General features: G+C 36.9%; 1 protein-coding gene across 7 annotated transcripts; it reads right to left on the bottom strand.

Annotated features, from left to right (window-relative positions):
- Positions 1–34: 34 nt before the first annotated feature.
- Positions 35–25,727, bottom strand: LOC121329756 (protein max). 7 transcript variants are annotated; one of them, XM_041275506.1, is made up of 6 exons: positions 25,548–25,726; positions 25,097–25,123; positions 15,707–15,814; positions 11,985–12,029; positions 3,598–3,736; positions 35–1,297 (listed from the first exon to the last, which is right to left on the bottom strand). In XM_041275506.1, exons 1-6 carry the CDS (start codon positions 25,581–25,583, stop codon positions 1,089–1,091), a joined length of 564 nt encoding a protein of 187 aa, XP_041131440.1. In that variant the 5' UTR covers positions 25,584–25,726; the 3' UTR covers positions 35–1,088. The 7 variants fall into 7 exon arrangements, with proteins under 7 accessions (XP_041131440.1, XP_041131441.1, XP_041131444.1 ...); XM_041275507.1 differs by having other exon boundaries at positions 3,598–3,721; XM_041275510.1 differs by lacking the exon at positions 11,985–12,029 and having other exon boundaries at positions 3,598–3,721; positions 25,548–25,727.
- Positions 25,728–26,586: the final 859 nt, after the last annotated feature.

The raw sequence follows: 26,586 nt of genomic DNA, 5'->3' as shown, positions 1-26,586 counted from the left end.
TTTTGTTTTTTTTTAAATAAGAGACAGATCCAACTTTAAAGGATAAAATAGTTTTATTTATAGTCTCAGTAAAGGTAAGCCTCAACTTGCAAGACAATTGTTGGCAGTATGTACAACATACCTGTAATTTCCATGGAATGGAATCAAACGTGAACAAATATCTATTTAGTACACACTAATTAAAGTTCTAATAATGAAAAAAGGAAGACGACACAAAACATATACATACACCCCTTGTCAGCCACAATGCTTCTAGAGGCAGCTTTTTTTTTTTTTTTTTTTTTAAATTTAAATTGTCTAGATTTAATACAGTGTAATGCACAACACACTAACATGGACAAAAAAAGTCTTCCTTTTAAAAAGAAAAAAAGAGCACTACCTTCACCTGTACAGCATGAATGAGACATTCAGTATGTAGCTGAGTATATATCTGGGGAGCCTGGTATTTAAATATCTTCCCATAGTTTTTTGTTTTTCAGAATACTACAAAATACAAAAACAGCTGATCTTAGTGAACTTGTAAAAAAAACAAACAAATAAAAATCTGATCGATGCTTCGGAAACGCCTAAAAATAATACAGCCATTTAATTAATCAGCAGCTCGAGCTAAGATAAATAAGTTAAAGCGTATGTTTACCATTGGGTTCTTAATTTATATTTAGAACTTTTCAGCACCTAAAATCTCAGGGTGCTTAACTTTTTTTTTTGTCACATTAAGTGGAAAAATACAAATATTAAAAAAGGTAAACCGACAAATCCTTAAGAGGTGGGAGGGGGATATGCATAACCTCACATACTTCATGAATACATCTTTTCTTCCTATTGATCTGCAACACTTTCCATAGTTAAGCTGCTCTCCACTGAATGTGACAGCTACTAAAACTACTGCAAGAATCAAAGTGCATCATCAAGTCTTTCAATAATAAAGCTGCCACATTGTATGTATTTTTTTTTTTGTAGGTGGTGCTGACAAACGAAAAAGCTGGGCCAGCAAAAGACTTCCTTTCTCTTGACAAACAGCATGAAGGGTGTAAAATACAAACTGAAACAGAAGTCATACATGGAGTTTCTAGTAAAAGCACAGCAGTTTATTGCCGTGCTGCGTGGTTCTGATTGGCCTCCACTCTTGGTTTCTTTCTGGTTTGGGGTTCCTCTGGCTCTGACTCTGAGCTCGAATCAGACCCTCCATCGAAGGCAGAGACCGCGCTGCCCTTGGGGTTGGTGTACAAGCTGCTGTCAGATGACGAGTAGTTAGCCTGTAGTTGGGTGTTTCCCTTCGCCTTTTCCAGTGCACGCACTGAAAAGGAAGAGGAGGTTACATGTATAAAGCTCGCTTTTAAATCACCTACCCATAAGCACATCCACACCCATACCACACAAGTAAGTGGCTTCAAATGTCCTATTAACTTAATGATTCTACCTGAAATTACTCAAATACTTCTGATAATTCTGTGTTAAGGTGCCTTCACTTCAGGAGTTGTTCTATAGTTCTAGTCACCTGGAAATTGTATATAGCATAGGCTAGATCAGCAAAAGAGTCTATAAAAGTAAGCTACCGCTATCTACTTTGAAAACAAGTCTCCTTCCATTTTGCTGTCAATACACTGCAGTGCACTAGATGGTTTACTTTCATACATAAGTTAGACCTTTAAATAGAAGGCAACTACTACAACTGAAGCTCCAGAACTACTCACCAAAAAAAAAAAAAAAAAGTATTTGCAATAAGACTGGGCTGTGTTTGAAGGTTCGATTACTAGCCAGGAATTCGAAGGTAGTTTTAAACCTTCGAAGGTTCATCAGGTGGCATTCACGCAATATTTTTATTTATTTTTTCTTTGACAATGTGTGAATGCTATAAATCACACATTAAATGTCACTCACATGCAACATTCAATCTTTTGATTTGTATAAAGCATTTTACGTATATAATAGTAGTATTAAAATACACTACCAAATCATTATATGTAGCAACTCTATATGGTGACACTGCTGTGTATGGAGCAGGGTATTTTGTGCCAAAGCAGTGGGGCAATACCTATAGCGGTTGTAGAGCTTCCATAAAATATGTACTGAATACCTAGTATACAAGAGAGTAAGAAGTGATATGGTAGAATATGTTTGAAACATACAGAATATATGCGAACATTAATCATTTTAATTTAGAAAACCGTCCGCCCCTCCCCACTCATGTTATCCAGAGGCAAACCTTTAATTTCTTCATTCACCAGCTCGACAGCAAAGTGTTGTATAGTGTAAGCTGTATTGAAAGAAATGTCTCGAAACCCCTCTGCTGTTTGGGAACATTTTTTTTTTAAATCGCCCAGACGAACAAAAAAAAGTTGAATGCAAACTGCAAGCAACTCTTATCATGGAGGCATAACCAATCTCTGTAGTTGGTGCTGCTGCAATGCAAGCTTACTGTATATATATCGCAAGCAGCATCAATTACATGTACATAAACAAAGTGTATTTTTATTTAATTATAAAACATGATTACTGTTATATATTATATATATATATATATATATATATATATATATATATATATATATATATATATATATAATATATATTAAACTACATTGTGTTTTATTCCATTTATATGGATTACCTGTAAAATAGGATTTTCAATCAAATCTAAATAAATCGTATGGTTATGTTGCCAGTACATTATGCAAATTAGCACCATCAAATGTTCGAACCTTCCTTCTGTAATGTGTTCCGAACCTTCGTAGGTCAAAATGTACCCTTTGTTGCAGCCTTACAAACATCATAAAAATGGGCTACAATTCTAGTGTTAAATTCCAAACTCTACCCTCCTAATGGAATTTTGGAAATCAGGATACAATTGCATAAAAAAAGTTACAGATTTTTGAATTTTGATACTTTTCCTGACTAAAAGTGAGATATATTCATTTATATATATATATATATATTATATATAGTATATATATATATATATATATATATATATATATATAATATCATATAAATCTCAGTTACCCTATTTATAAGTCTTAAGTCACGATAAAACTGGATACTGATTTAAGAAGATTGCTGATATTATAGAAAGACAAATATAAATGTTGATGAATGCTTGTTTTTACTTATACTTGACTTCACATTGCAGCTGAAGCATTATCTGAATTGTATCAATTGCTAAACTTAATGTACTGATTATTTTGACAGTAACTTTCTTATTTTTATACCGTAACACTGAACTCACTTTGATAAAATCTATCAACTATATAACCGTGTTGTGTTGTTGTGCAACTGTTTCATTTTCCGGATCTTGAGCTTGGTTGGAAGTAATTAATAATTAAAAGCGCTAATTTATTAAAACCATTACACACATATCTGCTAGTTACTCTTGACTCAGTATTGTAAATGTATGTACTTGTTTATTCTTCCAACAGGTGCTTTTAGTTTGGTTCTGTCACATTGTCACACTGTTATTTATTGGCAGGGGGCAAACAAGGGAACGCTTGGTTTTGTGCAAGAGGCTATATTCCATTCCAATGAATACCTATCGCCTTCAATCGTGTTACAGGGATGCCTCTCAATGGCTGAGTATCTGCACAGCCCTAGCCTCCTCACCTTGTTGCTCCAGCAGGGCGTTTTGTCTCTTGAGGTCGTCTATGTCCTGCTGGTGCGTGTGGTTTTTCCTTCTCATATACTGGATGTACTCTGTGGCTTTGTCTAGGATTTGAGCACGGGATGCCTGTTTGATAGATTGCTGTCAGCAACAGATTACAAACTAAAACATACAACGAAAGGTTATAATTTCCTTAACACAGCATTTCTAAAAAGGTTTCAAAGGTTTAACAGAGCACATTGCTTACAGAATGCTTACAGAATGATGGCCAAAAACATTAATACTAGGCTAATACTCAACACATATAAATACAACACAGTTTATAAAACATATACTTAAATTAGTTATTTGAGGCTCTTTTAGACTTTGAAAATACTAAGAAAATGAGGAGCCTGGCCTTGATACTAAATTCCTTCAACTATGCAAAATACTTGAGCTATTACTTATTACAATGAATAAAATACATTACAACCACCTCACTTAAATTCAAGTTCATCTTGTATAGTGTATATTGAAGTCTAAAACATCTTGAAGACATTATAATATTAGGGCTTTCAGTTTTTGGCATTTAAAAAAAAAAAAAAAAGCAAGTACTTAATTGGCACTTATTTTCAGAACCATAAAACAGGTAAAAATCGGTTAAAACAACCCTCATGCCCACGTTCCACAATGAAAAGTGTTAAAACTGTAAGGAGTGTATGTAACAACAAACCAGACAGGAGCTGACGCGGGAAGCCTTGTCACGCGCATTCTCTCAGCAGGGGATGTCGGGAAATGTTCAAAATAAAAACAAGTGGAGATTCCGTTTGTATCGGTTTTATAAAAAAAAATGCCGGTAACTTGAACAATAAATTCAATCCGAAAACCGGAACCCCTAATTATAATATGCTCAATGCATAGAAAGGAATATCTCAAGTAAGACATCCATTACTTAGCAGTTTAGCCAAGTCAAGCTTTTCTACAAGTTTAATTAGAAATATCCCCGAGGCCTTCGGCTTTGGAGTAACTAAATGAGCTCACTGCATCTTACTGTTATGCAAGAAACAGTGTTATCAGCTACACTCACAATGCCACTACACCTTACCGTTCTGGGCAGGATTTGCTTGTTGTAGATAGATCTTAAAAGCTTGACAGTTTATCTTAGTGTCCCACGACACCCTACGGTGTTTACAAGAAAAGCTTTACTTTGCCTTTGCTGTATCCTATGTTGTCCGTATAGCAATCTATTTTTAAAATATAACCCTGATTTGTTTTTATATTTGTATTCATATCTCATCCTGGGTTCTACAAATCATCTAGGGAAGACATTTCTCAACTTGAGAGCATTCACCCGGAGAAAGAGAATTTCTCTTACAAACATTGCAGTGTACTCAGACAATGCTTGTTTCTGTATACCAAAATACAGCACTCATTTCCCCAGCACTGTTGCAGTAGGGAGCATGTAGGGATTGCAGATTGCAGTAGACTGTTGCAGTAGGGATCTTGATCCACTACAATGTTTATCAGTGAAGTTCTCCCTCTCCTGGCAAACACTCCCAAGTAAAAGTAAAACTATTACAGACGATTTATGACCCGGATTGCGTGAATACAACGATAAAATCAAGGTTTATGTATTACTGCGATATGGACAACAGTGTACAGTAAACACTGCAGGGCATTCTGTAACCCTTTAACTGCATACTATTTACAGCATTTTTATACAGAAATAATACATTAATAAACAAGTTAACTAAGCTAAACTTTTCACTTACCTTCATGGCATGGTTGTGATTAAACTTCACTCAGCCCGAGTTTTTTATAAGCATCTAATGCTGCCTTCACAACTCGCAGGTGTATTTCACATTGGTATTACTGTAGCACCGATCAGTATCAGCAGCCAATCGTCATTATCAATTAAAATAAACTAGGATTTCCAAAAATTGACTTCAAAGTTGCAAAAAAAATTAAATAAAATTGCTTACAAGATCAATAGAGAAAGTGTGTTGCTTGTGGCCCCCAGTGGATGGTCTATGTGGTATTAAACCCTTAATTTAACCAACAATTTCCTTAATTATACCTTTAATTATTTTCAGCTCAAACAGTTGGCGATGTTAAGTTAACTATAACATTTTGTTAGTAATTTTAAATCTGCAATTTTAGGACCTGAGAACAATTGAAAGTAATTAAGCAAATTATTGACTCAATTAAGGGTTGTTAAGTACTTAAGAAGTCAGTTGGAAAGAAAACCTGGACACTGGGGTCCCTGAGAACCAGGCTTGGGAAGCCCTGGGTAAGACGCTTGTGTCCTAGTGGTAGTTAGACATGATTCTGAGTTCTATTGAGGCCCACGTGGTGCATTAAACTTTTAAAAGTCAGCATGAAGTGATTATAAAACAAAATGATACAAAGTGAATCTAGTAGAATACATTAGTTAAGATCATTCTAATACTTTACACCCCTACCAAGTTGCCCTTTAACTGGCTATACCTTAAAGGCAACTAGTCTTTGTTGCATCGAACAGTATAATCGTACGTCTGTAATCAGCTCACAATAAATTAAAGGGGTCAAATATGAACAATGTAACACTTCAGTTTAATTTACCATCAACTTTTAGTGGTTACCGAGACATTTTAGAAGTACTAATACTTCCTTGCGGATCAGTTTTTTTTTTTTTTTCGTGAATTCAAGTACTTTCTGTGGTGTTAAACAAAATGGAAGCACAGTTTTAAAAATATCTTAATTAAACAATTGTTGAATTTTAGTTTTACCTTTTAATTTGTGAGTCCCTAGCTTCTGCTGCTTTGTTAATTTGGTATATCGTTCCTCAATGTCAAAACAGTGTAATTCACTGCAACAGGTATCCAATAAAACCTGGCTCAAAACAGACATGCCTTCTTGCCATGCCTGCTAATTACAGCACTACCCTGCGAGTACATAGCTTTCTGTGCGAGTGCAGCATTAGACCATTATAACACGCTCCAGTGAGACAGACAAAAAGCACTCAACCATTTACCAGCAGCAGCATTTGGAAAAAATTTGTATTAGCAACATGTAAAAAGCTGTCTGACATTTAAACAACCCATTTATGTAAGCTACATTTATGAAATAAAAAAATGTACTTATGCACCATCAATAACATGGTCACCCTCAACAATAAAAATGGTAAAGATGGCTCCCAATGTCCCCTAGTGGCCAACCAGATAAAGCAGCCTCCAATCAGATCACAGCTCACATAACCAGTTTGTGACAAGGTCATGCAATCTATATGCTTTCAATTAAGCAAAAAATAACTGATTTGATTGGCTAGCTGGGTCACTGCTGTGCCAACCAGCTTATCATAATACAACAGCAGTGACCAGTACCTGACATTTCTATTTCTCGTCTTTAAAGAATTTTAATGCGGCAGTGTCCAACAATCATGTATCCTTTTTGTACTAAACAGTTCATTGGGGTAACTGTTTACCCTTCTCTGCACCTTACTTGACCAGACTTCATTGGCATTATTTCTTTAAAATTTCCTTACAACTGAAGAGACTAAATCTTTTTTAAATGTCTGTAGCAGAGTTTGAGTAAGTGATTTATTTATTTAAAATTCAGTACATTGCCAATTTTTTTTTTTTTTTTTTATCATTTTCTCCCAAATTAGAATAGCCAATCACTTTTAGGCTCAGCTCACCGCTATCACCCCCGCACTGACTTAGGAGTGGCGAAGACAAACACACATTGTCCTCCGAAGCATGTGCCGTCAGCCAAACGCTTCTTTTTACACAGCAGACCCACCATGCCGCCACCTCAGAGCTACAGCGTCAGAGGACAACGGGGCTCTAGGCAGCTTACAGGCAAGCCCATATGCGCTCGGCCAGACAAGTAGCTGGTGCAAGACGAGGACACTCTGCGCGACCTAAGCACCCCCCCCTCCCAGGCGGTGCTCGGCCAAATGTGCACCGCCCCCTGGGCGCTCCCGTCCATGGTCAGCAGTGGAATAGCCTGGATGCATACAGGGCGCATCCTGCACACCACGCACAGCGCCTTCACCGGATGCACCACTCGGAGCCCTGGTTAAGTCATTTATAACCTCCTACTGCTGCAAGTACTGTCTAGCCAGCTCGCTAAGAGACCAGTAGACTAAGAATGGAAGGGACCCTGCGTCCTTATTTATAAAACATTCTTTAGACAATGAAAAAAAAATCAATTCTGCTAAAAGAAGAATTAAACAATGAAATAATTATACAAACATTTAACATTTTCAGAAAATCTATTATAGGACACTGCAGCTTTAAATCTGTGAATCTATAAAGAAACAAAAGTGCTTCCTGCCTACTGTCTCATTACTGTGTTAGTGATACTGCCATTAACTGCTCATGGTGGTTCCTCATGCAGATTACTATCGATTATGGATAGGGGTCTACCTAAATTGCGCTTTCACAGAAATCGTGAAATTGAGCGGTCACCGCGAAATTCACCTCTTTAGGGGCCAATGCATACAAACAAGTACGGAGAGGAAAAAAAAAAAAAAAAAAAAAACTTGTTTAAAATGAAAAACTGCACAACGCCAGCGACACAACTACGTATCTTCCTTTTGTAGGTAGCTTTTTTATTCCTTCGCCCTCATGTGTGCATTACACTTGAGCAAAAAACAAACAAACAAAAAACATTTACAAAAAAACAAACAAAGCAGTTAACATTCTTGTTTTCTATTCAAATGACAACAAAGTTTTAATCAGCTTATCAGTGCGTCTTTACTGCTATTCTGTGACCTGTAATGTGCAGCTGGGGGTGGGACAAAGTTGGTGCTGCATTTAGGATGCTAAAATCTAGTTTTCAGCATTGAAGGTGAAATATTAGAATTGGACGACAAAAAAAACAAAGTATATTTCGGCTCATGATAGTTTCAAGATATTTTCCAAATAAACTGTACACAAAGTTCGAGGTAATTGTTTTACATATCTTAATGTGCCTGGAGAAAATATTGATTGCTATTTAGCTTCAGAATCACACATTAAACAAAAGGCTACTAGTACAGAGGCTACTGAACAGAACGTAAAATAAAAACAGCTTTCAGAAACCAAACTGGAAAGTCAGCCCAGAAAAAAACTATTCCTGCCTGCAAGTTAAATCAGTACTAAAACAATCTAGCACAGCCACCTCGCTTCAACCTGCTGCTTACTTTTACGCAGTTGGAATTTTAGACTAATAAAATTAATTATCAGATTGGACAAATAACATGATAACAAACGTGCTGCATACATTGCCTTTATTAAAGTATGTCAGATTCTGTATAATTTGGCAAAACTTTGCCTTAACGTCCAACCAATTCAGTGGATGCAGAAAGTGCAGTCTCAGTGTATGGACAAGTCAACTGCAGGGGCATGCTGGATGCTTGCCCTTAACAAATGACAGCACTGTTTAATTTTATTCCGCAACCTACCCGTGAAAAATGCGTAAATTTACCGCAAATTAAGTAGACCCCTAATTATGAAAGCAGGGTGCTAGTCTGGTGTTCAGTACAAGGGTGCTGTGAAGCAAGTGCAAAAGGGACATTTTCCAAGGAACAGAGTGTACAAAACTAGCTACAAACTACTTAGCTGCAGCTTCAACTGATGTTTAGTTTCTTGTTAGTTTTCTACGTTCTGGCCCGTTCTGCTTCAAATCATCTTTTTCTTTAACTGCTCTAATTACAATGGTCTAGCTGTGGTTCTCAGCCCCAAACCTCAAGGTCCTCTCACAGTACACGTTTTTGATTCATCTTAGCATTTATTTTAAGTTGCAGTTTCTGAGATCGAGTGCAGTTTGAGTAGTTAAATAATAAAAAATACCTTAAGAATAAATACTGTAAAAGCACAGTAAATTATGGTGACACAGGTAGATACTAAAGTAAGAGAAAAATGCATGCCTTGTATAATTTTACAGAGACACTACCTAATTAAAACACATTACATAGATACATACATAGACATTATATTTGTTTTATGCTGGGTCAGAGTGCGCTGCAGTGTTGAGTAGAGTTCGCTTTCCTTTACTACGAGTCTGTCGTGTTGAGTAAAGTTATCCATCCTTTCCTACCAGAGGAGTCTGCAGTTTTGAGTGGAGTTATGTTTCCTAGATCTGTATACAGTGCTGCAGTTTTGAGTGGTTACCGTTCATATAATACCACAGCACTCTGTAGTGTTGAAAGAGATCTTGCAAGTGAGGAAGAAGCGAGTATAATGCAGATACTGGCTCACAATACCGTTACTGTGCTAAGATAAAACTAAGTAATCAAACATTCCAGTTAGTACAATGAAGGCGGTACTAGCTGAACGGTCCATCTACTTGCTTACTTAACACTACTATATTAATGAAGAGTACAGGATTAGGCTAATTTGGCCTTTAACTGTTCACTGCAGTAGGGATGGGTTGGTATACCGGTTTAGGTACATTACGGTATTAATACCATTGCTTTTATTCTACACCGCAATTATCTTAATTCGGTTATATACCGGTTAACACATTTTTCAACTGCAAACACGCTTCTTCTAAATCAAGCGAAGGTACTTGCAGCATTAGCAAAGTGTCTGAGGAAGATCTTTTTGTGAACTGATACTGTATTTTGATAATGGTTTTGAAGGAAACCAATTGCTGCATTTTGTTACCCAGAGCTTGCTGTGCCGGCTGCTCTTGGCTGCTGTCTTTCTGACACACAGCTTTTAGAGAAACTCCTTCTCCAAACCTTGCAACACAGCACACATATTCAACGTGCTATATTTACATTTGTCTGGATTATAAACAGTCAGTTTAATGTAATTGATTAACATTAGCTATTGTAAAATTATACATCACTTATCACAGATTTAGTACATTGTTTAAATAATTGATTTATTTACTTAATACAGTGTTGACAAGGCTGTTCACGGCTTCATTGTATAATGATAAAATGTCATTTGCCTCCACGAACAAGGTGGCAGCAGTAGTTTCAGTGGTTATTTGCATTACGAATAGCAGTTCACTCGTGATCTTTGCATCGTCCCTTTGATTCACAGCCACAGTCAGCCTCCCGCAGTAATGTTTCAAAGCTGCGCTGGGCTATGCAGAATCTGCACAGATTTCTGTGGGTGTTGAGTGACGTCTGCAGCGCATCTCCACGGTTCTGTGCAGCACTGTGCAGAACTGCGGAAATCTGTGCTATAAGAACGACCAATTTCTCAATTAAAATTAGCACAGACCTGCGACTGCATCAGGATAGCCTACTTATTATCAACATAGTTTTGTTTAAACAAGTTATAACAGTATTTTTTTTTACAAAACTCCACAGGTGTAATAATCATTGGAAGCTTACTTGTGCAATGTCGTGATGTGTAGCTATAAATCCAATAACACGTTTTAGTATTAAAACACATTTTTTTTGGTATACATATTTTATTTATCCGGTTGAAAAAATAATACTCATCTCTTATCTTAAATAATAACCTGTGGTACATGTGTGTGTTTTAAGCAATAAGACTGATCATTTCCCAATTCTATTTACCAACAGCTAAAAAAAGTATTTATTTATTTAATTTTATATGTTAAAATGTTTTAAACTAAAGCACCATGTTGTTTTGAGCAAATAGAACTTAATACTGTTATAGTATAAGAGAGATACAACTTTAGTTTTTTTTTTTTTATTACTATTATGATTGTCTTTATAAAAAGAAAAGTACCAAGTTATTTGGCATAGTAAAATACTAAATACCAAATGTTTAAATCATTCCATGAAAGGAAGTGCGATTTGTTGGTTTTATTTTTGTGAATTAGTCATTTAAGTGATTTACATTAGTCTTTCTTCATTTTTTATGCCTTTATTTTATAACTTGCACAATGTACTGTATTCCATGATATTAAGATTAACACAGTATATTTAACGGTTATAATACAGTGCAAATTTTATACTGTCCCATCCCTACACTGAAGTCACTATCACATACCTGCTGTCAGCTCTAACGTGTACAGAAACAGTTCCACTTAATATCCTTACTTAAAATTCTTAAAAGGCATGTTAATGAAGACATATACAAATGTTTGAGGTTTTTCCATAATTTCTGACAGTGTCGTTCTGAAAAGGAACAGTACCCACTGCAACACTACAGTGAATAGTATTATATGGAGGTGGTGTTTTGGTATGTATAGGAATACCAGAGTCCCGTTTACAGGTCTGCTGTTCAGCTGTTAGAGGACTCTGATGGTTGAATTGAGAACCACTGGCTTAGCAACTCCAATACTGTAAAACAAGCTAGGTCTGCATCAGCTATGCTTACAAGTGTGCAATTATGAACTCTTCAGAGCCGCTTGCAGGATTCGGTCTCCTAAGTAATATCAAACACAAAGAAAGCATGACAGAAAGGCAGATGTTGCAGGCACATTATAATCAACATGGTCTAGTCACACAACTCACCTGTCTATTTGACTCGATCAGTGGGGCTGTGCCGACTTCGCTGTCCTGATCGGGAAAAATATACAGGGTTATTATCAGCTGGCCACTGCCTGCTGCTGTTACAAACAAAACAGTCACTGCAGATCAATGAAGCAGCAAACGATGGGCAACAATATTAAAGAGCTGCCATCACAAAATCTATGCACGTGCTTTTGCATTCACTGAAGGGGGTACTAGCTTCAAGAGAACACTATGAACAGCAGAATGCAATTTGGAATCCTTCAATTTGGTTGGAAATAGTTTCTCCACAGCAGCAGACTAAAGTGGCCAATTGACATCATCCTGTATTTGCTAGACAGCAGATCCGGTAAAGCAGGGGTTCTCAACCTTTTTGCTTCTGAGGCCACCCCCCCCATAGAAATTCCATGGCACACCACACATAGAGCATCAAAATAATAAAACTCACTATTGCGTGCGTGAATATACAATATATATATATATATACACACACACACACACACACACATACAGTGCCTATAGAAAGTCTACACCCCTTTCACCCCTATATTCACCTTATGTTGCCTTATAGCCTAGAATTAAAATGCATTAGAGAAAATTAATTAAAAATGAAAACTGAAATAGCTTGGTTGGATAAGTGTCCACCGCCCTTGTAATAGAAATTCTAAAATTAGCTCAGGTGTAACCAATCGCCTTCAAAATCACACACCAGGTTAAGTGGCCTCCACCTGTGTTAAATTGTAGTGATTCACATGATTTCAGGATAAATTCAGCAGTTCTGTAGGTTCCCTCTGCTGGGTATTTCAAAGCAAAGACACACACACACAGACACACCTAGGCAGTCCTCGCATTTTCGACAAAATTGGATCCAGGAAGTCACGTTGTAAGTCGAAGCACATTTTCCCATAGGAACAATGTTATAAATTGGGGTTACGTTCTTGACTCTTCAGTTTTTACAAAAATGACCCATTATATTGTACTCATGCAAATATTTATTTAACTCTTTACACTCAGCCCAGTGGTTACATGCATATTACTCAAACACCTACCTGGCTTGTTTAAAAGTACAGACTCGGGGCTTTCCAATGACGTATTTATTGTGTGTATGTGGTACTCCTAGCAGGAAATACGATGGTCTGAAGTTAAGCTCCTCATCATGTGACAGAGTGCACAGCTTAGGTTTCGTTTTGAGTCAATTACTCTTATCAGACATTGTTAACGGCAAATAATAATAAAAAAAAAAAAAAAAAAATGCATAAAAACAAACAAAAAAAAAAAAAAACACGCTAGACTGAGTCAGGGCGAGCACAGCAGGTACTGCAGTTCGGACACAGAACACGTGCACATCACGCATGGTTCAGGTCTCGCCGTATCGTAAATACCGTATCGAAAGGAAAGTCGATGCAAGGTAATAATGCAAAAGAGTCGTAAGTGCCGTACATCGTAAGTCAAAGCGTCATAAGTCAGGAATTGCCATATATATATATATATATATATATATATATATATATATTATATATATATATATATATATATATATATTTTTACTTACTCAATGTGAAACTTGTTGCTGGTGCTGAGCAACAATTCTGTCAAGACGTGAAGGTATCTTTGCCAAACACACAAGCATATCAATATCATGGTCAGTGTTCATCCTGCATTTCACTGAACCTGGTTCTGAGGGAGCTGTCTGATGAAATGTCAATGAGCTCTTCTAACAGCTTTGATGGGACAGAGGGTGGCAGTTTATCTTCAATTTTCTCACTAATGGGGTTTGTAGCCCACAGGTGTGTAGCGGTTTGTTCTGTCGCGAGTTCAGGAAAGTAAGTATTACGTTTGTTAAGACCAGACGGATGCGCTGCCAGCTGCAGTTTGATTATATCAAAGTCAATGTTCCGTTCCTGAACGAAAGAAAGCGCTCAAACATATCAGTAATCCCCCCATAGACATGAACTTTCCAGAGTTGTAGTTTCCTTTTGAATGCATCAACACTTTAATGTTGGGCAATAAAATGAGTGCTCCCACCTTGCATAGTTTTATTCAGCTTGTTCATTTCACTGATTATGTCTGCGATGGTAACCCAGTTTTGCCAGCTGTATGTTATCTTTCAGCACGTCAGCAAATTCGGGTTTCTTATCAGCTAAAAAAGCGTGTGTACAAATAGCGCTAGGTGCAACAGCTTTTATTTTTTGCACAACACCAGAAAGCTTTCTGGTCATTACCATGGCTCCGTCAGTGCAGACCCCAATGCAATTATTCCAGCTGATTTCTACTAAAATCATAAAATCATTTAACAGTTTGAAAATATCGTCCGACTTTGTTGTTGTCTTGAACTCCTTGAAAAACAAAACTTTCCTTGATTCCCTTATTCCATACATACCGAACATAGAAGAGTAAATGGGACATTTCAGAAATGTCTGTGGCTTCATCAAGTTGTATAGCAAAATCATTGTCATGCAGCCGATCAGTGTACTGCGAAACTGTATCTTCTGACATAAAAGCGATCTGTCGTTTGACAGTGTCATTTGACATTGGTATTTTTGCCAGTTCCTTGGCTTTCTGCTCTCCAAACATTTCCTTTCTAATTTCAGTGGCACATGGCATTATCAACTCCTCAGCAATCTTATGCAATTTTTTTTGCATTAGCAATTTTCTGCTCCAATATGTACGATGACACTACAATCTTTTTATACACGGTAATTTCTCTAATATGGAGGGTTTCAAACATTTATTGGACAGTACTGCTGCATAAATTACACACTGCGGTTGAGCTATATCTCTGCTTCAGTACAAATAAAACCGAAATTCAAGCAGCTGTCTTCGTATTTCCTTATTCTTGCAGGGTTAATAGCGGCTTTATGTTTTTTACTCACACCACCACCTCCTCGCTGTTCTTCAGCCCTTACTGTTGAACTTGTTGAAGGAAGTTCTGTATCATCATTCTGTGGGTTTTGTTGTTTTGATGCTGATGGTTGAATTAAAAATGTATCCATATCTGGTATTTATTGTGTGTGTTTTCAACGATTTATCCTCTGCTTTGTAATCTGTCTTGCTCCTGCTGAAATGCCTCTATTACACCATGTGTAACCTGAGAACGTGTTTATTTCTGTGCATGCTTATAACATGCTAATGCTAATAGGTTTCAGCGTGTCATAAGCATGCAGGGAAAATAACTCATTCCCTGGTTTATTTTTGGAGGAACCCTTGAGACCTCCTCAACCCTTGAGAACCCCCTAGGGGGTTGCAGACCCCCCCGGTTGAGAACCCCTTCGTTAAAGGAATCGCCAAAGGTGAAGCTGCCGACATGACATTATCTTTATTTGTAGTATTGTCTTTTATTCAAAAATTAAATGCATTTGACAGAACCATATTTTAAGATTTTTTTTCTATATATAATCCATGTATAAACAAAATCTATGTTAATATAAACTCACTAAAAACAAGTGGCAAAAATGCTCAAATAAAACATGTAGTCTTAATTAGGAAAAATACACAGGATGATTCATATTTGACAATTTCATGTCGGCAATTTCTCCCCCAGAATTGCTTGTCTTGCCTACAAAAAGGTAGGGATCATGTTTTGCTCTACAAATGGCAAACAGAAATGTAAAACACAAAGCTGTGTATGTAGCGGAAAGGTCTAGCCTGCAAACATAGCTTGTTTTACAGTAAGTGTGCTAAATACTGAAACTGAAAAAAAAAAGTTTTCCCAGAACTGTACCAACCTTTTCCCCCTGCAATGCAGGGACTGAATCCCTTAAACTGTGAAAGCTGTCTTTGATGTGGTCCCTACGCTTGCGCTCCAGTGCGTTATGGTGTGCTCTTTTGTCTGCCTGAAAAAAAAAAAAAGAGCATTACAAAACATTTAGCAAAGAATTTATAATCAAACAGAACGTGAATTATTACTTCCAGCAGCAACCAATTCCCTCCCGTGGGTTAGTTCAAGAAATCAAAAAGCAATAGTATATATATATTATAGTATATATATATATTATAACAGTTATATATATTAATATATAATATAACTAATATCACACACACGTTTTAGTGTCCCCACACACACACACACGTTTTATTTTCCTTGTTACTAGGTGCAATAAATAATACAAAACGTGTATACTAAGCGAAACCAGTTAGTCACACTTCAGTCTATCCAGTTCCACCTTAATAACCTAACTGAATCTGGAAACAGGTTTGAGGAGGTCACTGCTGATTATGTGGTTTAAATCACTTTTTGATGACTGTCAAAAACACACGTTACAAACACATCTGATAAAAGACACATGGAAATGAAATTGCAATTATTTTACATCTCACTTGTGCCGAATATTCTATTTTTAAGAGTGGTCGAGTCAAATGTCATTTAATTGTGTCTTCACATTTTCTTCACACATTTTTGGTGTTTACCTCTTTCAGCAATTCTGTTGTTCCCATATGGAGTTGTATCTTTAAATCTGCATCTTGCTGACCTGTGTGCACCAACAGATGATTATTCTGGCCGAGCTCTCCACAGAAATAAGGTGAGGGCAATTGGTGTTTATTGGGTGAATTTACCATTTGAAGAAAAAAAGTGAAGAATTGTGCTTGGATTTGTGTGGATTGTGGTTCTTCACAGAATCTAAGAAAAGCAGCAATGACAAATCCAAAGCAGCTGTTTCTTCACTTGGTAATGGTAACTGAGCTCAATCAACATCAATGACCCTCACCTGACTGTCGAGACCTGAAGTTTGTGGAGAACTGAATCGGAATACCAGAATAATTGGGTTGTGCAGTTCTCCTGGGGAATCCGAATTGCCAGCACTGAATAGCTTCCCCAATTCCCTTCCTATCATGTGACCTTTCAACTCTGCACTTTAAGACACAGAGTTGAAAGGTTATGTTGTCCCGGCATTTCTGATTCTCCAGACAAACTGAAAGCAGCTCATAGCCAAGTAAAGGCAGATTAATGGAATGTAACAGAACCCAGAACCACTCAATGACTGCAAAGACTATAAAATTGGAGGGGACATGTACACAAAGGCAAATTAAATTACATTTGAAGCTACTTAAAAAAAAAACTTTACATTTTTAGAACACAGAGCGACACAGTTTTAAATATGAAAAACGGGACGGATATTACAATATAGAACCACAGTACTACAAAACAGAATTTAAAAACATTTCAGAAACAGGTGGCCTTCCACAAAGGAAAACATGTGGCTGCCACTGCCTTCCGCATCTTAGATTTGCATAGTCAAACGTGCACATTACTGTACACATGAAACAGTTTGTACAATTGAAGGGCTGCGTGTAGGACAAGCCTATCCATCAGTGAGAGAACCAGAGCTGTATCTGAACATGGTCAGCTTGGTGCTACACGCCTGCTTTATACACAGCCCTTAACTGGACACAAGCGGTTTCAGCTCATTTTAATACAGGTTTCCCTCTTATTGCTCCATTTTACTATAGTAAAACCTGGAGTGGCTCCATCTGCTAAGTAATGGGAGCTTTATTTCCATCCCGAAGACAAATTTGGCCTGCCCCACCGCCCAAGTCTGTTCAGCCAAATTTCTAAAGCAGGCTGGGTCATTTGAAACTAAATCAAAGTCATATTCCTTATTAATCTCTTGGCCAGGAAACCCACATGTCGTGCTAAGCTTAATCTCTATAAGAACGCTTTTGGAGTTCAATAAAAACTAAATCTAGCCAGTGTATAAATCTTATTTAAGGCATCATTATAGTGGTACAGTACCAATTAATATGCACTTAGTGTACATGATAATATGCAGTCCTATGTATTTTTTGTAATAAACTCGCTCTCTAGTTGGCCAACTAAACATTTCCCAAAAGTAACATTTTGGCCAATTTAAGCATGCCAGAATTACCATAAAACACCCATTAATATTAACGAAATACAGTTAATGGGTACATTAAACATTTTAGGTTTAAAAAGTGATTGTGGCCAATTAAAAAAAAAAAAATGGCCTTCCAAACTTGACCAGATATACACATCTGGTTAGTTTTGTAAGAGTAAACCGAGATCGACTTGTAATTACAAATGGTATTTATTAGCAAAACTAATTTTACAACATTTGTAAAACATTACCAATTAAAGTGAAGCATTACTGAATATTTCAATTCAAATACAGCATGACAGTCGTGGGTCCTGAACAAGACGCAGGAAATGCAGTCAATCCTGCGTACTGTACATTGTTGTGTTCAGAGGTCACCCTTTTCATGAACCACATTCACTGTAACCTGAGTTAAAACAAACAAGAAACACGTCAGTTACACACGGCTGTAACACACCTTCCCCACTATGTAAACCTGATCTCCAAACAAAAGCAAGGTCCTTATACTCCCAGACTGTCAAAGAATGTCCTTACCAAGGTCCCTCACAATTTGCAGATCACGAAATGTTTTGTACAGATGACTGCACTATATAAAGTTATGCAAAAATATTGGTCTAATTTAATTTCTGCAGCGAAATTCCTATGTTGTCTCAGCTGTATCTAGTTAGTATAACACATTGTAACCTTTCCAAATTAAGCCTAGTCAAAAACCAGCTGGAAGGCAACAAAACCAGTAGCTTTTACACGTTATATATGAATGATTAAGCTTTATAGAAAGACTAAGATCCATTTTGTACTTTTCATTAATTAAGAGTAATTATTGATATTTTTAATGCAATGTTATATAACATGCATGTGATTTATGAAAATCTCCATGTAACATACATACAGACCTGCTCCACTGAGCGGTGATATGCACCTCCTGCAGAGGTCATCAAAAAACCACTTCGCTTAAGAAAAGGAGGACTAATTGTAATGTTACAAACAGGGGCAGGCAAATGAGCTTTAAAGCCTTGGTTTGCACACATTTAACCTTATTGGAGGCTAAACTGATTTCCAGATGACTATGACAAGCTACACATTTCAGATGCTTTTCAAGGTTTTTATTTATTTATTTAATTAGTGCTCAACTACATACAATATACCCCTGTCTATATAGCAGGACTGAAACTAGCTGCTACTTGCCGGGTATTTTCTGGTGTGGTATAATGGTAATAATAAATCCTGGGGCCCTCTGGTAAAATCATATTCTGCCAGTGTGTCAGTTACATTCTGTATTGCGATTCTTAAATAAAAAGTAAATGCTATTCATTATAATAAATACAGTGCTTAAAATAAATAAATATTGATTAAAATAAATCCTAGTGTTATCTTTGTATTCCTAACGTTATATAATAACATCAGCAATAATGAAATCATGTATCTTGGCTGCCTAATTAACAGTAGGGCAGTTCTGAAAAAAAAAAAAAAAAAAAACAAGCAAAAATAAAAACTATATCCACCTGAAGCCATGTCATCACAAAGTGAAAGCGAGAACAACATCCCAATTGATATTTAGAATTTCTTTACATCATAAAAAGTGTATTAAATATATTTTCAGAAAATGTTCAAATGACTACCAGAGTTGTAATAGATACACTTTTATTCAGGTCTGTATTTTTTTTTAAAGCAGTAAAAAAAACTACCCTAATCTAGCATCTAAAAACACATCTCCTGTATTGTCACAATCACTGAGGTTAGTTCCATTCATAGAATTCTCACCTGTTTACATACATGGGGGCTCAAATGCAAAAAAAACAGAAAATGTATATATCTATATATATATATATATATATATATATATATATATATAATATATATATATATATATATATATATATATATATATATTACATACACACACACACATATATATATATATACATACATATACACACACACACACAGTGCCTTGAAAAAGTCATCACACATTTTTTACATTCTGCTGCCTAAAAAATGCAATTCAAAATGCAATAAAGTAGGTGTTTGTTTCATTGATCTACACAACATCATCTGCACTTAACGTGAAAGAACAATTATAGAAATATTCAAAAAGTAATTCAAAATAAAAAACCAAAAAGCCTTGATTGCACAAGTCTTCACACCCTTTGTCTAGCAAACCCAAATTAGCTCAGGTACAACAAATTGCCTTAACAAGGCACATAAGTTAAATAGCGCCCATCTGTGTCCAATCACAGTAATACTCCTGGATGAATAATCAAGCTGTTGTAAAAAGTGAATTTTAAGCAAATGGCAAAACATGCCAAACAAGGAGCTGCCAAAAGAACTCCAGGATAAAGTTATTGAAAGGTACAGATTGGGGGAAGGCTATAAGAAACTTTCAATGTCTTTGAATATCCCCTGGGACACTGTCAGGTCCATCATTGCAAAGTGGAAACAGTCTGGCACCACCAAGTCACTGCCTTGATCAGGCCGTCCCTCCTAAGTCAGTAGCCATGGCTTAAGGAAACTGCTGAGGGAGATCACTGTGAGGCGTAAGATCAACGTATTACTTCAATTTGGCGCCGCCTCGTATTAAAGACGCCCTTGTATTGACGCTGCAGTCGTATATCAGCTTTATAATAGAGGCTGCCCTCGAATAAACGCCGCTATCAATAAAGAAACATTAAGGGATTTTTTTCTCCCCCTATTAAAAAAACACACACAATAAACAAATAAATGCGCAACATTGACTATGCACATGTAACGCCCCCGAAGAGATGGGAGCCTCAATCTAGCACATAAATTACAAACTAATGTACACACACATAGTAAGCACATTTTATTTTATGGTAGTACAGTTCTGAAAGAAAATCCATGATAAACTATGTACAGAACAGCAGTCCTGAAGTTTTTACAGGTGGTTTTGTTGTTTCATTTTTAGTTCAATTGTAATTCCCGTACTCAATCCCGTGCAAAGATTTAGTTTCGGTTTCTCTTGCAGAGAAATTAAAAACAACAAGTTACAGTGTGAAAAAAAAATATCCGAGTAAGATAGATTGTAGTTTTTTCAGAAGTAGTTTATTCTGAGGTCATTTTTGGTGCAGAAAAACATTACGTCTCTTGGATGTCACTGCCACACCAGCATTGTACCGCCCCTTAACAACCAATACACTCCCCTGACCTTCTAACTCCACCTAATAGACTCTCAGTAACTGTCACAATAAATGCACTGTTGTCAAAGTAGGATAGCCACACACGCTGATACATACAGGCAGGCTACTGTATTACAGAAAATAAGAAAATAAAGAACCGTGATACTTCTAAAATGTCAAATCATGGGGTGGCAAGAAGGAAGCCACTGCTAAAAAAAAGCCATATGATGTGTCGCTTTTGCACAGAAACACTTAGGGGACTCTGCATGCATGTGAGAGGTTTTGTGGTCGATGAGACCAAAGTGGAACTTTTTGGTCTCAATGCTAAGCGATGTGTGTGGCGTAAACCGAACATAGCACATCACCCTTCTAACACCATCATTACACTAAAGCATGGTGGTGGCAGCATTATGTTATGGGGATGCTTTGCAGCAGCAGGGACAGTGAGACTTGTGAAGACTGCGGGCAAGATGGATGGTGCAAAGTGCAGGCACATCCTGGAGGAAAACCTGTTCCAGTCTGCCAGAGACCTGGGACTTGGAGAAGATTTACCTTTCGGCAGGACAATTATCCTAAGCACAAAGCAAAAGCAACAATGGAGTGGCTCAGCAAGAAAAAAGTGAATGTCCTCGAGTGGCCTAGCCAAAGCCCAGACCTGACTCCTATAGAAAATCTGCGGCAAGACGAAGACTGCAATCCACAGACGATCCCCAGCCAACTTGAAAGAGGTTGAGCTATTCTGCCAGAAAGAATGGGCACAAACTGCACCATCCTGCTGTGCTAAGGTGGTAAGACACTTAACCATGACTCATGGCTGTTACTGCTGCAAAAGGGGCTTGCACCCAGTATTGACACAAGGAGTCTGAAGACTTATGCAATCTAGACTTTGTTTGTTTTGGGGTTTTTTTTAATTGCTTTTTGAATATTTCTAGAATTGTTCTTTCATGTTGAAAGTGTAGATGATGTCAGTGATGCAAACTCATACTATAATGCATTTTGAATTGTATTTTTTAGGCAGTAGAATGTGAAAAATGTTCAAGGGTGAGAAGACTTTCAAGGCACTGTGTGTGTGTGTGTGTGTGTGTCTAATATATATATATATATATATATATCTATATATATATATATATATATATATATATATATATATATAAACACACACCCCTCCAAAATTACTGGCACCCTTGATAAAGATGAGCAAAAAATATGGGAAAATGCTGAAAAATATGGGAGAACTTATTTTATGCCAATACAATTGCTCAGAGAAAACGTTTATTTAGTAATCTTTTTTTTTTCTCAAAAACATAGGTGTCAAAATTGGCACCCCTTAAGATTCTTATAAATAAAATCAAACAAAATTAAATCTGCATTAACATTCTACTTTAAGTACATCTCAGTCTTAAGTGACTGTATTGTGGTATTCCACGGCTTCCTGTTTCACTGGGGTATAAAAATGAGGTAACATGCATGTAAAATCCATTTGTAATCCATCACCATGGGGAAAGGTAAAGAACTCACAAATGAAGAGACAAATGGTTGTTGACCTTCATAAATCAGGCAATGGGTACAAAAAAATATCTAAAAACCTAAATATACCACTGTTAGGGCAATAATTAAGAAGTTCAAAACCAGTGGAACAGTGGTAAATCTGCCTGGTAGAGGACTCAAGTGCATCTTGCCCCCACGCACAGTGAGGATGATGGTTCGGGAGGCAAAGAAGAATCCAAGGGCCACAGTTGGAGAATTACAGAACTTGGTTGCATCTGGGGTCACCAAGTCTCCAAATCTACAATTAGACGCCACCTTCATGCCAACAGCCTATTTGGAAAGGTTGCCAGAAAAAAAAACTATGACAGCAACCAACAAATGTAAGTGCCTGAAGTTTGCTAAACGGCATTGGCACTTGGATTGGAACCGGGTGCTATGGTCAGATTAGATGAAAATAGAGCTCTTTGGCCACACACACCAGTGGTGGGTTTGGCGTCAAAAGCAGGATGCGTATGCAGAAAAGAACCTTAAACCTACTGTAAAATATGGTGGTGGATCTTTCATGTCCTGGGACCCTTGTTAAGGTCAATGGCATCATGAACTCTACCAAGTACCACAACATTTTAGCCTAAAACTTGGTTGCATCTGCCAGGAGGATGAAACTTGGCCATATGTGGATCTTACAGCAAGACAATGACCCCAAGCACACATCAAAATCCACAAAGAAATGGTTAATTGACCACAAAATCAACATTTTGCAATGGTCATCTCAGTCTAAGGACTTGAATCCCATTGAAAACCTGTCGTTTGAATTGAAAAGGGTAGTCCTTAAGCGCAGCCCGAAGGATATCAAGGACCTGGAAAGATTCTGTATGGAGGAATGGTCCAAGATCCCTTCCAATGTGTTCTCCAATCTCATAAAAAAAATTATAGAAAAAGGCTCAGTGCCGTTATCCTTACAAGGGGAGGGTGCACAAAGTACTGAAAACAAGGGTGCCAATAACTGACACAATTTTTTTTTTAAATAAATGTATAATTTGAGAACTGTGTAATTTTGGTTGATTCCCTCGAATCATTAATATATACAATATATTCCACATGTTGTGTTGTTTATTTTATACAGCTTGTTTTGCTCATCTTTACCAAAGGTGCCAATAATTTTGCACATATATATGGCAATGAACCTCTCACTGCTTAGAAGTTTAGCCATTCCAGGTTTTAATATGGTTTGAATTAGGTGTGCCTTACTAAACTCATCTATGTTTTATTAATTAAACACAATACAATCAATACAAAACAATTCTGAATGTATATTTCACAATACTTGCAAGTTTTGGCACACTAGTTTTTAAACTGCATATTGCCTATGGCACGATTTCTGGGATTGGAATTAACTTTGGACAGAAGGGTTAAAATTAAAAGAATTATACAAATGTTAATAAAGGGTGTATATTTCAACTGAAATATCCCATGGGTACCTCCTGCTGATGCATTTGTACAGTAACCTATATGAAATCTCACACAAAATGTTTGGTAAAATGGCGAACCTAAGCAGTCCAAATGACTGCAGAAGTGACAGTGTGACAGCCATGGGGTTAAGTGACGTTCCGAGCTGTCACATGTTTAGAAGCTAACAAACAGCAATACATGAAACATAGCGATGTCACGTTACTCAAATGTAGTGCGTATGCAGACATCATATTTTAAAAGTACTGCAGGTATAAAACAATGCAGAAATTACAATTGTATATTTAATTCATGCCATACACCGAGCCCCTCTCGGTCACAATACATGCTGTACAAACAGTAATTAATAATAGCGCTTGACACCTGCAGTGTTGTCAAAACTGTCAAGGGTGTTTTGCTCACAGCTAAAATGTACGCAGACCTGCGTAAAACAATTACAAAATGACTAGTCACATAACGCTTACTGTTACTCAAACTGCGGTTTATTGCAAGCTGCGTTTTGCATTGCAACACCCGAACTGGTCATATTAAATGTTTCATACAAAACCAGGAAATTGGGCTGTAGCGGACTGGTGTGCATCTGCATAGATTCGTTTTAGAAAACAATCAGACACTGTGGTGAATGCAAACTGACAACACAACAGCATGACACAGCTGTGAAACAACACGACAATACGAACTCAGCCCAATTGTTAAATCGCAGTTTCACTTAATGTTTTGATGCCTGCTGCTAAAACACAAAAGGAGAGGAGGCACTCTAAAATTTATATATGACGCAATGTGACTTGTGGAATGGGATTACCCCGTATTTCATGCATAACAAAAATCAAACTTGTACTTATTTTTGAAGTAGATTATTCCTAACTAACAATCCATCCAAACATTAAAAAGATACGTGTTGTTGTGTTGTATTTACATTGTTGGATCAAACCCTAAGTGTTTGCTTGTTCCTCTGCTTCGGTAGTGGCCTACGTGGTTAGTTCTGTGCCGAGTGACTAGGCTGCGCTCTTCCTTCGCTGATGTGGGTGTCCCTCGCAACTCCAGCATCGCTGTCTCAACTCAGCCACTCGGTTGTCTTTATTTACCCACCCGGAAATTATGTGCATTTCAATGGAGTAGTAGTAGAAGTAGAAGTGATACTCTTTTTTTTTTTTTAAAGACTAAACGGCATAAAACGCTCTGTAAAATTACGCACCACGGAATGAAATCCTGGTTGTTCTTCCTGTAAAACAAAACAGAAAAAAAGGACAAACTGAATTTGGTAACGCTGATAAAATAAGTTAATAAATTTAAAATAATGTATGTGTGTGTGTGTGTGTGTGTGTGTGTGTGTGTGTATATATATATATATATATATATATATATATATAGAGAGAGAGAGAGAGAGAGAGAGAGAGAGAGAGAGAGAGAGAGAGAGAGAGAGAGAGAGAGAGAGATAGATAGATATTTTTTTAAAGGAGACACCCGATCAAAATATGATTAACCACTGAGGCAAAGTATCTAATGAATCGAAACCGCGGATCGTACCGAGTCGAGTCTCTTCCTAGTAGAACCGAGACATCCGAGTCATAGCAAACCAAGGCGTTTTTTATTTCTTACGACTTTATATGATTTCTTTACTCTAAAAATATGAATCTGCTACTTACATCACTGTCGACTTCGATGTCATCGTTGTCACTCATGCTTAAATTAAAATATTTGATCTGATTAAGAAGGGGATTCGGGGGAAAGAATGAAGTAGAAACCAAAACAAAATGAACAAACAAGGGTCTCTCACCGCAGGAACGAAAAAACGAGCTCAACTGACTCCCCACACGTGACTGTTTCCACACGGGGACATTTACACAGCTTGTCACGCAGGTCCAACCTTGCTCTGGGGAAATCTGGTGAATGTAGTTTTTAAGTGGGTTCACTGCCTTTCTACACAAACAACACAATCCCCTATATTAACTACATGTCCCAGAAGCCCATTCGAACGGGAGTTTCCTTGCGGCAGATAAGTCACGTGCTAATGAAAGAGCGTTCGTCGGGTTTGTAGTTTATTAAGTAAAGCAAAAGCCTACAAGTCCCAGCATATTTTCAACTTGAACGGAGGGGCAATGATCAAGACACGTGGAGGGACATTGCCTGCAAAGTTTCAGGGTGTGTAAGATGACAATATTTACAGTCACCCACCCCCTCCTCCAGTAGAAGACAGTTTTGCTTTCATTCTGTTAAATTATATTGTTCTGTAGCGGCTGTTTTATAGTTTTATGATTGCATAGAATGGGAATTATATAAAACTGACCTTTAGAACCACAGTCAAATTACGTTGTGGTGTATTGATCTTAAAACAACACCACGAGCCCTAATATAAAGGGAATTGTTGCAATACATTATAACGCTAACAGTGTAAATCAGAGAAAATTGTATTAAATTTACATGATGTGTTTCCTTTAGTTATCAAACGTTGTTTTTAGCAGGAAGATACACACTACATCGTATAAAGATGTAGGCGTTTCTAAAGTTAAGGTATGGAGGATAATTTGTGCCAAAATTAAAAATAAATAAATAAATAAAAACAGAAATAAAATTCGAATTATTAAGTAAATAAATAAAAAAAAACTAACTAAATACATAAATATAAATACATTTAAAACGAATAAATAAATAGAAATTGAAATATTTATTTATTTATTTCCTGAT

This window comes from Polyodon spathula, chromosome 17, assembly GCF_017654505.1.
Source record: "Polyodon spathula isolate WHYD16114869_AA chromosome 17, ASM1765450v1, whole genome shotgun sequence".
Classification (NCBI taxonomy): domain Eukaryota; kingdom Metazoa; phylum Chordata; class Actinopteri; order Acipenseriformes; family Polyodontidae; genus Polyodon; species Polyodon spathula.
Note: the sequence above shows the minus strand (reverse complement) of the source record. Positions and strands in the feature narration are given on the sequence as shown.